This window comes from Ascaphus truei, chromosome 10 (genome assembly GCF_040206685.1).
Source record: "Ascaphus truei isolate aAscTru1 chromosome 10, aAscTru1.hap1, whole genome shotgun sequence".
Taxonomy (NCBI): Eukaryota; Metazoa; Chordata; class Amphibia; order Anura; family Ascaphidae; genus Ascaphus; species Ascaphus truei.
This window is the reverse complement of record NC_134492.1, coordinates 16,132,137-16,147,620: the sequence shown is the minus strand read 5'-3', so window position 1 is coordinate 16,147,620 and position 15,484 is coordinate 16,132,137. Positions and strand designations below refer to the sequence as shown.

Here is a 15,484-nt window from a genome sequence, read left to right as displayed (position 1 = left end):
TGCTTTGGAAGGTTTCAAATCCATTCAAAGTATAGTGAAGAGAGGGGAGAAAAGTGTCACGCTGTCATTCAGCTGCAGAGACTGCAACAGGCTTATAATTAAGGATGGGCAGGTTTGCGGGTTCCAATTCTGAAGTTTGTTCGGATGTCTGAGTGGAACTTTGGAAGGAATTTTTCAATCCAAGCAAAATTGTAGCCAAAACGGAGAACAACTCCATGTTAACCTTTTTTTCATTTTTATTATTATTATTATTTTTTAGATAAACCGAGTGAACTTTTGGTTTTGTCAATGAAAAGTTGGTGAACATTTGGAATTTTTTTTATTTACTGTAAAACATGTAAAAACAAAACAAATATTCCCTGCGTATTATTAGTTTTTTCCCCCCCATATTACTTTACAAAACCAGAACAAGTCAAACCTTTCACACAAGGTTGCAAATCATTCGCTCATATTTTGTTGCGGCCTAGTCGAGGTTTACAGGCCATATATTGAGTTAATCGGTTTAGCCAATGTCGATTTTGAATTCTCCAAACAGAGACAAAATAAAATGCATTAAATAATCTGTGGAAGACTGTACATATTACCGCACTTCTCCCTATAGAAGTATTTTCAATATTAGGCCAATCCTTTTCCTTGCTGCATACTTCATAAGGGCATTTTAATATAGCGTCACTGAAACTTCATAGGGGTAGGTTTATTGGCTCATCTGCTTTATATAGCAGTTCTTATGAGGTGTACTGTATGTCGCTACTCTTTCCTAGATCTGTCTCAGCATCTCCCCTCATGAAATCCCTCTCCTGGCTTCCGATCAAATCCCGCATCTCACACTCCATTCTTCTCCTCACTTTTAAAGCTTTACACTCTTCTTTACATCTCAGCCATAATTTCTCGTTATGCACCATCCAGACTCTTGCATTCTTCTCAAGGATGTCTTTTTTCTACCCCCTTTGTATCTAAAGCCCTCTCCCGCCTTAAACCTTTCTCACTGACTGCCCCACACCTCTGGAATGCCCTTCCCCTCAGTACCCGACTAGCACCCTCTCTATCCACCTTTAAGACCCAACTTAAGACACACTTGCTTAAAGAAGCATATGAATAGCACTGTGGATATTCTGAATACATGATACATAAAGCTTGGCCCCCTGCAGACGCACTTACCAGAACTCCCTCCTACTGTCTCTGTACGTTCTCCCTACCTACCAATTAGACTGTAAGCTCCTCGGGGCAGGGACTCCTCTTCCTTAATGTTACTTTTATGTCTAAAGCACTTATTCCCATGATCTGTTATTTATATTATCTGTTATTTATTTGATTACCACATGTATTACTACTGTGAAGCGCTATGTACATTAATGGCGCTATATAAATAAAGACATACAATACAATACAATACAATGTCTCCTCCCTTCTGGACAGAGCCCCTACCAATTTTCCACTTAGTGCAGGTATAATACACCTCAGCGCCAGTCTGCACATCACCCTCTATTGAAGAGTAGGTGAATGTATAAGTCTGATACACATATTTCTTTCTAAGTTTTATTATATTCACACCAGGGAATTTGTGCACCCTCAGTTTACCTCTATAGTAAGGTAGTTATGATACTGGCTTTGGCCAGCTTTTAATTGCATTACTCACAAAAGCATATGCTTTATTTACCCCTTCAGGTCTTCTCACATTTTTCACCAGTCCATGGGACAATAATTAAATATATTCAGTGTAGGTATCTGCAAATTTGGTTATGCCTTGACGGGGCTGCAGGCTTATAACGCGTTGGCCAAAGGGTTTAACTAAATAACCCTTATTCATGAGATCACCATTTTATTTTATCCTAATTGGTAGGAGCGCCGGAATCGTTCTTTTTATTAAATAATCTGTCAAATTAAATAAAAAACTACCCTAACCAAGTAACTACACCAACACTGAAAATAAACACTGCACAACTATATCCTCTCGCCCTCCTGCTTCTGTGCACCCAAGACAAACAAATCCAGCAGGTCACATAACTCCTTGATACCCTCTCTCTGGTTCTGCGAATCGCTGGGGATTCGCTGGAGGCTCTGGGAATTTTTCTGTAGAAGACTGCTAATTTGGAGACTTGTTTTCGCCCCGTGAGGATTGGTAAAATCGAGTCACAAGGAATTCCTTTTGGAAAGGACAATGAAAATGTTCACGGCTGTGTTTCAGACAGATTCGCACCTCTCTACAAAACACCAGGGAAAGTGCGCTTACTTGTGTTAGTGTGAACCATGTATGTTCCCCATCTTTGTAGTACATCAGGAGAGGACAACTCCAGTCCTCAAGGGCCACAAACAGGTCAGGTTTTCAGGATATCCCGGCTTCAGCACAGGTGGTTCAGTCAAAAGACTGAGCCACTGATTGCGTCACCTGTGCTGTGCTGAAGCTCGGATATCCTCAAAACCTGACCTGTTGGAGGGTCTTGAGGACTGGAGTTACACACCCATGATCTACACTCAACATTACAGGGCTTTTTTAATTTCTTTTTTTATAGTGGGTACAAAAATTAAGTTGGTTTTATATTTTGCCCAAATGAATTACAACTGTTAAATTGCACAATCTCACGGTGCTTTTGCAGTGGTCCCTGGTCATTTGCTTTGTTTGGAAACAAAGGATCATTGTGTGTATTCACTGCACAGAATGTCATCTCTCCAGATGTTATTGTTCAGCCCTATGGCTCTGATGTTACGTGGCAATATGTGTTATTTTATGTCAGCGACATTTACGAAAATCCTATTGCTTTTTAGTACACGTCAAATGAAGGGACATTATGTTAGTCAACAAAGGAAATGTTTTAAATATGGAGCTGGAGTTTATTATACAAAGCTTTCCACCTTTCTAAATGTTTAACATTAATGTGGCACAAAGCTATTATAATGATATCCAAATCCATTCACAGGTCTGTCACCACGTTTAAAGACATTGAGCTCTGCAGCGATAGATCAGACCCTTCCGTCTTTGACTGCGAGCCATGAATGGCAATTACGGCATAATATTTTGGGACCAGTATATACTGTAGGACTCCCCATTTCAGGGTGTATCCTAATAGCATCACATACATTGTTCCAAAATGATACCGATACTTCAATCCATGATGTAATAATGTCACGTAATAATCTACTCTGCATAGGCATTTATTTTTCCACCTCTGGTATGAAATCCTGGCAGCACATGTCTGGTGCTATGGTGTCAATGGCTCAGTGCTCCACGCCTTATAAAACAGGTCAGTGGTACAAAGTATTGGTAAGGCAAGGTGCTCAAAGTGTACTATATGTATAGGAAGGAGAGGAGCACACTCTGGGTATTAATGCATTCAGTTAGTATTTATGATGAGCCTAAAAGCAATGGGGTACTGAATACCCTGAAGGCTGGGGTAGGTTGTCCAAGAACAGCCTCCCCTACCTCATTGGGTTGGCCCTAGGTACTCACAGTATTCACTCAGCATCCAGAGTCTCCCCTCCACAGTGCAGTGGTACAAAGTATTTTGGTTATCAATAGAGAACTGGGATATTATCCAGAATGCAGTCATGATATTTTTTGTCGTCGTCCCAACCCCCCAAATTCTACTCCTTGCAAAACATTTCGCAAGTCTAGAAGGTCTAGTAATGCCGCTAAATCTAAGCTTTCAGTGGAATATCCCAGTGAGCGAAACATGATGTGTAACCCACAGTATTTGTAGTCTCAGCGTTAAGCCAATCTAGAGATTTTGGACAATTTAGCAAATTAGCTTATTATCAAATTGCAATGCACATCATGGCTGAAAAAGGGCAAAATGTCACCTACTTTGGTACCTTGAGCAAAAGGTTTGCACGTCTCTGGTTCTTAACGTGCTAATAATCTTACACATGCATGAAAACATAACCACTCAAAAATCCCCAAAATGGCTTGTACAATATATCAAGTCACTCATTACCTGACTTTAAAGGAGCGGAGGTCCTCCAGATTAAACGCATTTCCGTCCGACATGACCACGCCGTGCACCTCAACGTTTCCGTGTCGGGGACGTGTTTTCAGAAGAATTCTCAGGTCGCCATCTTTAGTGTCCACATCAGTAACGAGCAGATTTTCTCCAGCAATGAAACAACTTGCACCTTCCTCTGTTTTTATATTGTTGGTGAAAATCTAAAACAGTGATGAGCTTGCAAAATGCATTGATATATTCACAAACCTGTTATGCATAAATATGAAAAAAAAAAATATTTTTATTTTAAGACTTGGGCCCATATTTTTCTAAGTGGCGCTATTCAATAAGAGACCTTTCCGGTTCTGGAGGTGCCTTGTAACGCTGGACAGTCTTATAGCAGATTACCGTTTAGCAAATATGGGCCTACATGTGTGTATTTGACGCGCAGCAGATTACACACAGATATATTGCTCAAATAAATGTATACAAATAACCCGGGGTTGCATGTTCATATTAAACAATAAATGAATGCACATTTTCCAAAACACAGAGAACAGTTGATGCTAATTAATAGTTAATCACAATGAATCACTTGTAATGGAAATTGTATTATTAAATAATTTACTATTTCATATTGTTTTATACCTTTCTACCAGCTTCACCTAAGTAGTATCAATAGATGTGTATTTATTGTTGCTTCATTTAAGTCATTTTGCAGGGGGAAACAAACTACTCTTTATTCCTAGATAAATTGCAGAATTACATAAGGCTTTATTTTTTTCTTCAGCGTACAGTATGTTAACAATCCATGCCTTCCGATTAGAGACAATGATTGCAATCTATTACAAAATAGTTACATTTGTCAAACTATGATATCCAAACATCCATTACAATTTCCCTTATTCATTCACCTTACATAATTTCAATAATTGTTAAATGAACTCTGGATACAATACATCAGGGGTGCGCAAACTGGGGGACGTGAGTTTTTCGGGAGGGGGGGGGGGGCGTTTACAGAGAACACACGCTCTTACCCAAGCATTTAAATTAACTGCCGGGGCCCGCGCGTGAGGCCTCTGTAAGTTGTCTTACCTTGTCTCTGGTGGCACGTTGCCATGGCAACGTGACGTCACATGACCCTGCTGCGTTATTTGACGCCAGAGACAAGGTAAGGGGGGAGGGAGAGAGGGCGCGAGCAGGGGGGGTGAGCAGACAGGGGGCGCGAGCAGGTGGGGAGAGCAGACAGGGGGACGCAGTGGAAAAAGTTTGCGCACCCCTGCAGTACATGACTGCAGCTATTGGGTTTTTACAGGAACCATTCAGTATTACTACCATATGTGAACAACAGACACATCTTTGTTAAAATAGTCAAACTGTTTTGCAAAAGCTACAAATACTGTGTTTGAGATCCATTTATAAGGTATACTACTTTTCAGAGATATAGGCTGGAAAAAGCTTGATTTGCTATTGTTCTGTGTACGAAATAAGTTTAAATCCCCATCATGCAGTTTATTTAGGCTACTTGACAAATACCTCGGGTGCTTTATCATCCACTGGCATCACTGTGATATTAAAGATGAGTTCAGACAGCTCTCCCCCGTGCTGGCCACTTACAGAGAATTCAAATTGCACAAACATTGGATCAGGACCAATATCCCTTTGTGGAGGCATATAGGCCACTCTCAAATAGGTTACAGCATGCTGGAGGAAAGGCAATAACAGCATCACAATTAAACTCAACAAAGTGTCAGGTGAAATGGCAGGAATAACACAAACTTAATAAAGCCTCCCTCCTTTTACAAGTCCTTCGGGGATATTTTTTCTCTAAACAAATATTCTATGTGCTATTTAAGGGGAGAATATTATGGCCCATTTTTGTTAAGTAGTGCTATGCCATTAAACACCTTCTGGCACAAAACACCTGGGCTGTTGCCCATTCAAGGGACAAGGGGTAGAGGGAGTCTAATTTTGTAGAGTACCTATAGACATATACCTCCAAAAACACTCATCCATACAACATGTGGAGATATTCCGGTGACCGCACCTGAGATACCTGGGAAATATGCCAATTCAAACCATTTGAATATACTTTGCATATTCAAATTTGCTTATGTCACGGGTATTGCAGGTGTGTTCACAGCCATCTCCCCACAATGTTGTATGTTGGAGGGTTTGGGAGTTAGAAAAAGTCAATGGCTACAATACTAATTAGGACACTAGCAATTTATAGCACTCTTAATTCACACATCCCAAAAGCCTGGGGAGTCGGGACCCTCCAACTAGATTGAATCAAAGGTATGTACCTGCTGAGCAATTTTACTTTGTGAATGAATTGGCTTTGTCTTTAGAATCTGCTGAATTAAAAGTACTGTACTACATTAGAGAATATTTTGAGCTATACTGGTATATAGGGCCGGCTGGGAATATTGCGGGGTTCGGTGCAGCCATGTGGTGGGGGGCCTTTTACCGTCTTCATCTCTTCCTGCAGGGTCCTTCATCATGACGCCACAGCGGCAAATGGTGTCGCGTTGCCATGACAATGGGACATGACGGAGCGTCCCGTTGTCATGGCAACGCAAAGCCGTTTGCCGTTGCTGCGCCATGATGAAGGACCCTGCAGGAAGAGATGGCGAAGGAGAAGGTAAGAGGCAGTTACAGAGGCCCCGCGCTCTCCCGCGGCAATCAGTTTAATGGTTGTGTTACAATGTGCTACATCTGCATAGGTGGAACATGGAAATTGATTTAACCCACATACTGTACTCAAAATTAACTTCTTAAAAAAAAATTGGCATTTTGTATCGCACTTAAGAGCGAATATTATATTGAGAAAAAAAATACTATAAAAATGTTTCCACTAGTAAAATATGTTCTGCTATTTATGATTCATAAAAGGCAGTTGCGTTTTGTTTTTTAATGGGTCTAAATCATCTTAGATGAGCTTCCACAAGATCTAGATATTTTTTAGCATACACAACCTACAGAGAAGTGACAGTCCGTGTTACAAAGAAAAGTCATATTTACCTGAGTAAAGGAATTCAGGCTGGGAATAGAAGGGTCTTTTTTTAAGGCGTTTGCACTGTCTACGTAAATCAGCCTCCCTGCATCAAGTAAGCTGCGGCAAAGAGAGAAAAGGATGGCTACTTACTTTTGCAGTGTTAATGAACATGACACAATAGCTCATTTATACTGAACATACCCTGGAGACGTCGGTGAGAAACATGGTTTAGTCGCAATATATACGAGCTCACTCTCTGGCGATTCGGTGTCAGTAAAATGCAAATGCTGCTGGGTGATTCTGGTAATCTCCGTTTCCTTTACCAAAAGATGCCTGTTGGTTCCTTCAGCTTCTTTTGGTAACTGATCTTTGACTGGAGTAATATGAATTATTACAATCTAAAAAAAAGGTCATTATTATCATTTATTATTATCGTTCATTTGTGAAGTGCCAACATATTCCGCAGTGCGGTACAATGGGGGTACAGAGTTATCTATGTTACATGTACAGTTATGTACGAATGAGGACAGACATGCACAAATGCACAAAGAGGTAACGAGGGCCCTGCTCGTGAGAGTGTACAATCTCGACGTAATGAGGGACAGTGTTGAAACAAGAAGTTAAGGTGGCTGCTTATTGCAGGATGTCTCAGGTTGGAATATGGTCCAGCCCAACATCTGATTCCATGAAGGTTTGGTGGGGGGGGTGGGGAATGTTACATAGGGTGGAAATTGGTCCACCACACAGCTGGTCCCAATGGGATTGGAGTGGGGTGGAGGAGGGGGAGTTGGATGTGAGAAGTATGGCAAATAGGCTTCCTTAAAAAGATGAGTTTTCAGTGAGTTTTTTCATGTCTGAAAGCTGGGGGAAGAGTCTCATGGTGCGTGGTAGAGAATTCCGGAGCGAAGGGGCAGTACGGAAGTAGTTTTTGCATGCGGGAGTGAGAGGAGGTAATAAGGCAGGTGGGTGACATGGGGCAGAACATAGATCGTGCTTAGGTTGTATTTGGGAATGAGGGCTGAGATGTGGGGGGGGCAGTGTCATTGAGAGCTTTGTAAGTCAGAATAAATGTTTTAAATTTGATTCTAGAGGAAGCCAGTGTAGGGATATGTGTAGTGGAGCAGCAGGTCATACTTGGTTATAAATATATCAATCTGGATGCAGTTATATCACCTCTAAATTAGAGATATATGTCACCCTACATGTTAGCATTAGTAAAAACAAGTACATCCACATTCCTAGTTTTTGTAGATATAATGCTATTGCAAGCCCAAGCAAACCATCGCCCAGAATTGATTAGCTGCCCCCTGCAGAAACAAAATAGGTTAACAGATCATTACTTGCAATTTGCAAAGTTGTCACTGGCACAGAAGTAGCAGATAACATGTACTCACTTGTTGCTCTGAATAGTTTGGAGGATCATGACTATCTGATAAGACAAACTCAAAGGAATCCTGGAAGATCTCCCCGCCAAAATGGTTGTAATAAATGAGGCCCCGAAACAGGTCTCTTTGCAGAAAGGTTGACACTGGGAAACCTGACTCATGCAAGGATAAGGGAAGAGTAGCAAGTGTAAAACATAATATATAGTATGCGTTTTCTCAATTCTTACTCCGGCCTTTCCTCCATACGTAGAAGAAATGGTGATATAATGAGAGTTTGTCACCCACTGTAATAATAAAACTGGAAATTTCCATATCATTTTCCCAAATCCTAGCCCTTAAAGGAGACTAATAACCATAACCTAAGTGTAACATTATAATGGTGAAACATGTTGATATATGCAAAATAGCAGCCCTTACCTGAGCTTTCTGTGGAGTATTTCCTTACCAGCTCTCCGACTTTTGGTTTCTTAGTAATGTTGTATAGAATGTAATCATCACTTGAATCCATATCAGAGGCCATCATCATATCCTTCCCTACAAGGACTGTGTCTCCTTCTACTAGTTCAAAACCAATGTTGTTAACTAGAAATGGTGGACTGTCATCTTTTGGAAGGATGTTAATAGGAAACTTGTGTCTAATGCTATGTTTGCCATCAAATATTCTGAAAACAATATAGTCCTTAGTGGTATCACTGTCATCATGGTGGTAGCGCACAACTCCATCTTTGATGTCTTCTACTGTGAAAATGAATGCTTTGAGTCCTGTATGAAAGTATGTACGAAGAAATATCATCATCAGAAATTCATAATACACTGCACTGAATATCTGCACGCAAAGAAGGAACCATCAACAACTCTGTACACTACAATGTGATGTATTAACCACTCTAATGTTAGTCTCTTAAAAGGTATAATAACCTACAATGAGTCTACATTTCTCCAGGATTAATACAACTACTAGAACTTTGAACTACACTGAACATCTAAACTTGTGAAGACTTTCACCAAAAGAATAGTCTTAAGAACCACATCATTAATATTATGTAAGACAGTTGTTGAAAGAGAGAACATAGTTGTAAATGTCAAGTATATTAATATAGTTCATTGATATGAAGAAAACATTTGCTGAATAAATAAAAGAGATGGTTGACCAGCTGATTGTAACAAGAACACTTCTCTTCAGACACTTTTGTATTTGTGGGTATTTGTAAGCTTGTTGTTTTTATTGAATCATTTAATCTGTAAAACATGACAGAACTTGAACAGACTTGTTTATGTATTTAAAAAAAAACCAATTACCTCTAACTGTTAGACGTCCATGTTGCAAACCTTCAACAGTAACCACCCGAACAGCTTGGAGATTATCATTGTCTACTATTTGAAAAATGTCCCATGAAATTGGCCGGGATTGTCCTTCCATCAAGTTCAAACCTGTCATTTGAAGACAATAGTACTAAATTTGTACATCTACAGAAACTATTTCATGGTGTCTTGGCTATATTAGATGCAGCACACACAGATTTGGTTTTATCCAACCATTAACAAAGCAGTACATGGGCATGTAAATTCATGTATCTGAACAGTGTTTTCTAAATGAATAGTCCATGTAAGATTCATGAATATTTGCTAGTAAAGGCATCATTTTTCCTATTTTGACAGATACAGTATATGTTTTTATTTGAATGGAGAGAGGTCTTATTGTTTTCCATTTATAGATAACTTCATGTTAGTTATATTATGGTACATGAATAACAGGAATAAAGAAATAATTAAGCCTAAGTCTGACACCAGTGTTCACATCTAGACTTCCAAGCAGATTTACATTCAAATATTTTATTTCATTTACATGTTGACAGAATGAATTAATTGTATTGTAACCACTGAAAAACATAAACCACTATTCAATGTATACTGACCCATATTCCATGCCACACGAGGAGCATTCGTTTCTGATGTGCGTATGGAGAAATGCACCATAATTGGAGGACTGCTCATGAAAAAACTATCAATTGCTTGAAATTCAACCTGAGAGAGGAAAGTAATCAATTAGAAATTGCAAAGATCTTAAAGAAATGCCATGTATAGGGGAGCATTTTTAACCACTCGAACGATGAGCATGCAGCATTGTATAATACTTGGTACCACTATATATTTTTCGACTGAGGATAAGCAACCTAAATATTCTAATCATTTCAAAAGACATTTCCGCATAATCCTTCACAGCCCAAAACCACCAATTTTTAGGATTTTCAAAATGAAAAATTTAAGGAATTAATTATAGAGATAATAATGTGCAGAATATTTGTAAGCACTCTTTGATTTCCCTTAGGTAGAAATCTAAAAACCATTTGGAAACGTCTAACACGTAAACAGGACAGATATTGCTAATACAGGAATGCACAGGCCACACGTTTGGGTATTTGTACAAACAGTCAGCGCGCCTCACTCCTCACCTCGTAGTTCTGTCTCTCTGTATGTGTAGTATTGGGTGGTTGGTAGGCTATCTTCATGTCGTACAGGTCTTGCCATGTAAAAGACGTAACGGCTTTGGTGTGGTCATCCATATGGGTCATATATCCTGCTGGTGGCGGCTTACTGATTTTGAACACAAGCCTGTTTTTTGGAGTTTCGTCATCTTCTGCATCTACAGTTGCTGTAGTGAGCGGGGTGAGGATAAACTGATCTACCTCCAAGATAAAGATCGACATAAAGGCCGCGCGGGGCGGAGTGTTTGGAACTGCTCCTTTGATCATCACAGGAATCCATACGTTTTGGGACTAAAGAAACCAGAACAGTATTTATTTTCATGTAAAACATATTATATTTCTTCTTCTTATATTATATTGTAGTGCTTTATGTCTCTAGCTCTTTACATCATATAAGGTTCATATTTGCCATTGGGATTAAAATGTATACAATAATAACAATGTGTAATTATTTTCCTAAGGTACCTGGAAGGATACATAGGAAGACGCAGTCACCCCTTACCAAGAACTTGTACAAGTTGGATAATTTTTACAATGAAGGGTCACAACTTTAGTAGGGCATCTCAGCTAAGTTGGAATACTTTAGACCAGGGGCTCACAACTCCAGTCCTCAAAACCCCCCAACAGGTCAGGTTTTCAGGGTATCCCTGCTTCAGCACACGTGGCTCAATCAGATTGAGCCACCTGTTCTGAAGCAGGCTCTTCGACTGAGCCCCCGATTGTGCCACCTGTGCTGAAACAGGGATATCCTGAAAACCTGACCTGTTGGGGGGGTCTTGGGGGCTGGAGTTGAGAACCCCTGCTTTAGAAAGAACCAACACAGTTTCACCCCATGCATTCTTATACCATCTTAAGTTCCCCCTTATTATCTCCGACTGGTACCCATGCACTCTAAAGCATCAATGTGTCAACCTGCTATTTCCACTGATCTTTGGAAAGAATTAATCGGATAAAGAAAGGTTGAAGAAGACACGGAAAGGGCTGAATATGGGGAGAAAAAAAATGAATGAGTAGGGAACAGCAAATAAGGAGACAGTTATGTCTGTGATGCAGGGTCAAGAAAATCCCAATAAATGCAGCTGCTGTCTAATATTCTTCCAACCCAATAGCAACCATTGTGAAATTCAAACCGCAGCAGCTGAATTTACCTTACCTGTAATGGTTTTCTGTTCTCCCCATCCCGAAATTCAACTTGAACGGGGATGTAATCGATGTCAGGTGAAGGAGGACTAAGATGCTGATATTTTATGCCCATCTTTATAAAATCTTCACAGTTAGCCTTCAGAAGTCTAATTTCTTTCAATCCAGGATGACACACCTTGTTGCCTGGACATGGTACTTTCTCTTGTCGGTCTGGAAGTGATAGAAGATATACAAAATATATCATTTCTTCACCTAGCTAACAGAAAGTAGCCTTGAGCCCCTTAGGCATCAGGGCACATGACCGATGGGGTTAGGCTCCTGCCCCTTTTCCCTTCTGTTGGCTGGACTCCACCCCCACACGCCCCCAGGTGGTGGCAAAAGTTATTTAAATCCTTTGCAGGGTTGGCAAGTCAGTCCGGGCCCTGCCAGGAAAGTTCAGCCCACCCTTCCCTTTGTTATACTGTTGATGCTGTATTCAGGGCCGCCAACAGGGGGGTACAGCTGGGACAGGCGTTCCAGGCCTGGTGGCTTGCGGGGGGCCCGGCCGATGCTGCAAGTTGGGCACAACCTCTGGCCATGAGGATGTATACACGGGGAGGGGAGGAGGGGAGCATCCTCTCAGGTTCCAAGGTCAAGCAAAATAGTTGTAACTGAGTTTTGTATTGTAGGAGCTGTAATTAATAATGGAGGCATCATAATGCATCTGGGGTTTACCATTAGTATTTATGTTCCTTGTATTTGACGGGGATTTTTTTTGCAGTGTAACGTTGTACAGTAATAACTTTATACTGCCCTTTGTTAGCAGGACCATATAAAGATAAAATAACTCAAATACAGTTCTAAACCTTTGTACAAGATGAAACCTATTTTAGGAGGATATCAAAATGTTAAACTCACAGTTCCTCACTCTGGGATTTAGTGGAGAACTAGGTGTATATTTGCTGTCACGTTTAGGATCCTCTATCACAACTTGACCCAAGGCAGGAAGAAGAATTTCTGATGACATGATTCTGACAGCACAGCTTGTTCCGGATCTGCCCAAGGCAGGCTTGAATGATACAATGTTTTCATCTACTGGTTTAGATGATACACCATAAAACTCCGGGACTTCTAGAGAATATTGTCCAAGCTGAACAATACTTGACATTGGTTCTTTGATCTGTACTTCAACCAGAAAACTTTCAACCCTTGTCTCCAACTGAAAGAACCTGAATAGAAACAAACAACATTAGTACTCATTTTTGTATTTCAATACAGGAGCATGGAGAGAAAAGTGAAACCAAGGTAAATGTAACTGTGACAATTATCTCAATAATTATGTATAACTTAGTCCATGGGGGGTGGCCATTTCCAGTCCTCAAGGGCCACCAGTAGATCAGGTTTTCAGGATATCCCGGCTTCAGCACAGCTGGCTCAATCAGTGGCTCAATCGTAATGCCTGAGCCAAAAAAATAACGAGAAGTGCGCGCACACCTAATTGAAAAATAGGTGGGTGCACTAGGGGAAGGGATATACACAAACGAACACACAAGTGTCTCACCCCAGAGGGGGAAGGAAAGATACAAGAAGTCCCCAAATTGGATGCACTCAAAACACCTATAGCATAGTAACACTGTGTATAGATAAAGCCTGGTGATAGGATCTCTGACCCAGGGATCAGAGAATAGTTCTCTCTATTGGAACAGGTACCCCGAAATAACACAGTGGAGTAAGATATTGGACATATAAAAAAACATTTTATTGGTACTAAACAAGGTAAAATAAATGGTGTATAGATATATTAAAACAGCGACCGCAAACAAGCAAAGTGCCCGTTAGTAGGTCAAGTAAATATAAGTAGTACATAGCAAGGAGCACATAAAATACAAGATGACTAGAACCTCAGTATGAACACCTGAATACATGAAGCAGTGATCCTATTGAGCTCTGTTTAGCAACGTGAGTTGGAAGTTTTGATCCCAGCTGTCGAGAAAGCCTATTAATGATAGCAGCAGAGGGCAGCTTAGCCAGTGTCTGTGTGACAGGGAAGAGCTTACTGCAGCTGCACGCTTAAACCAGAGGTAGAGTATACGGCCCTAATGGACCTTGTGTAAGTGAACACACTGGGTATACTGTAGATCTAAAAACAATATTTGTACCAGCAGTCACATACTAGAGATACTGTGATCACGTAGGGTGTGTAAGAACCGACTGCACAGCTGTCTGCAGCGTATACTCAGCGGTCGTTACACCAAAGATCATAAAAAATGGGCCTAATAGTGTTTGCTACGCAGTTAGCCAACCAATTAGCATTAATTAGCTCCTATCACCAGGCTTTATCTATACACGGTTTTACTATGCTATAGGTATTTTGAGTGCACCAATTTGGGGATCTCTTGTAACTCTCCCTCCACCTTAAGGCCAGGGCCACAGTTGCCACGGCTGTGCGTGCGACGGCGTGCGCTCCGCACACAAGGCACAGCCCTCTATGGGGCAGGCCCCAGTCGGCGTGTGTGTGTGCGCACACAAGCCGCGATGCGCAACCACCTTGGCATGGGCGCAGCGGTAGAGCATCGGCCATGTCACGGCGGCGGTTCAGCCAATGAGGGCGAACCAATCGCGTGACATCACGGCCGCACCGCTGCCACGCCCCCCTGTCGGATCTCCTGCTCTGCTCTGGAAGCACAGCTGCAGACCACAGGTCGCGGCTGAAACAGGTGCATGCGCCGTCAGGCGCTCCGGCGTGTGTGCAGCTGTGACCATTGGGGCCGTAGCCTAAGGAAAAATGACTGAGCCACTATTTGAGCTGCCTGTGCTGAAGCAGGGATATCCTGAAAACCTGCCCTCTTGGTGACCCTTGAAGACTGGAGTTGGCCACTCTTGACATAATCCATTTTAAGCATAAAAGACCAGATTTACTAAAGGGTGCTAAACTATAACACACTTTAAAACCAATTCAAAGAAATGGGTCATATGGTGTCTTAATGCTTACCACTACTTCGGAAACAGCAGAAAATGTAAATACCATAATATATAGTGAAACCAAGTATAACCACACACTTTGAAACTCAAGGTAGTGATTTACATCATGGAGTTTAGAGGACATTGGACAACACTGAGAAAAAGCAACTGTAATTCTCCAACGATTCTAAAAGTGTTTTCTCTTTTGTAAGAGGAAGAAGCTTTAGGCAAAGGGAACTGTGCCGCTATAATCAGTTTGGGTTTAATGCTTGTCCAGAACCATATATTTTTATCACACACACACACGCGCACACACACACATACACACACACACACTTTTTAGCATCAGTCTCAATGGATTTCAATGTCATTTTTTTCCCCCACAAATAGTTTTATTGATTTTTCAATAGGGGACTCCAATGTAATGTAAGAGTTGTTCAGCACAAAAGGGAATATTTAAAGCCGCAATTCCCCCTAATTATCCGCCTCCTTTAAAGGAATATGAACCGGGGGAGGGGTGCTGGGGGGTTCTCCGGAGCTGAACCACATTATGCTCAGCTCCGGTGAGCTCCGGTTCCTGAGTCACTTACCGGTATTACTTCTTGGTTTTTGAAG

The 15,484-nt window shown here is 41.1% G+C and overlaps 1 protein-coding gene across 1 annotated transcript in view; it reads right to left on the bottom strand.

Annotated features, from left to right (window-relative positions):
• Positions 1-15,484, bottom strand: part of LOC142503561 (FRAS1-related extracellular matrix protein 1-like) — a 79,919-nt gene that overhangs the window by 48,705 nt on the left and 15,730 nt on the right. Inside the window, exons 4-14 of the mRNA XM_075615999.1 lie at positions 12,827-13,137; positions 11,940-12,139; positions 10,754-11,077; positions 10,217-10,325; positions 9,600-9,731; positions 8,718-9,062; positions 8,310-8,452; positions 7,117-7,313; positions 6,942-7,032; positions 5,454-5,621; positions 3,930-4,138 (exon numbers count right to left, since the gene is read on the bottom strand). Of these exons, the coding sequence (XP_075472114.1) occupies positions 3,930-4,138; positions 5,454-5,621; positions 6,942-7,032; positions 7,117-7,313; positions 8,310-8,452; positions 8,718-9,062; positions 9,600-9,731; positions 10,217-10,325; positions 10,754-11,077; positions 11,940-12,139; positions 12,827-13,137 (2,229 nt within the window). The remainder of the gene's footprint in view (positions 1-3,929; positions 4,139-5,453; positions 5,622-6,941; positions 7,033-7,116; positions 7,314-8,309; positions 8,453-8,717; positions 9,063-9,599; positions 9,732-10,216; positions 10,326-10,753; positions 11,078-11,939; positions 12,140-12,826; positions 13,138-15,484) is intronic.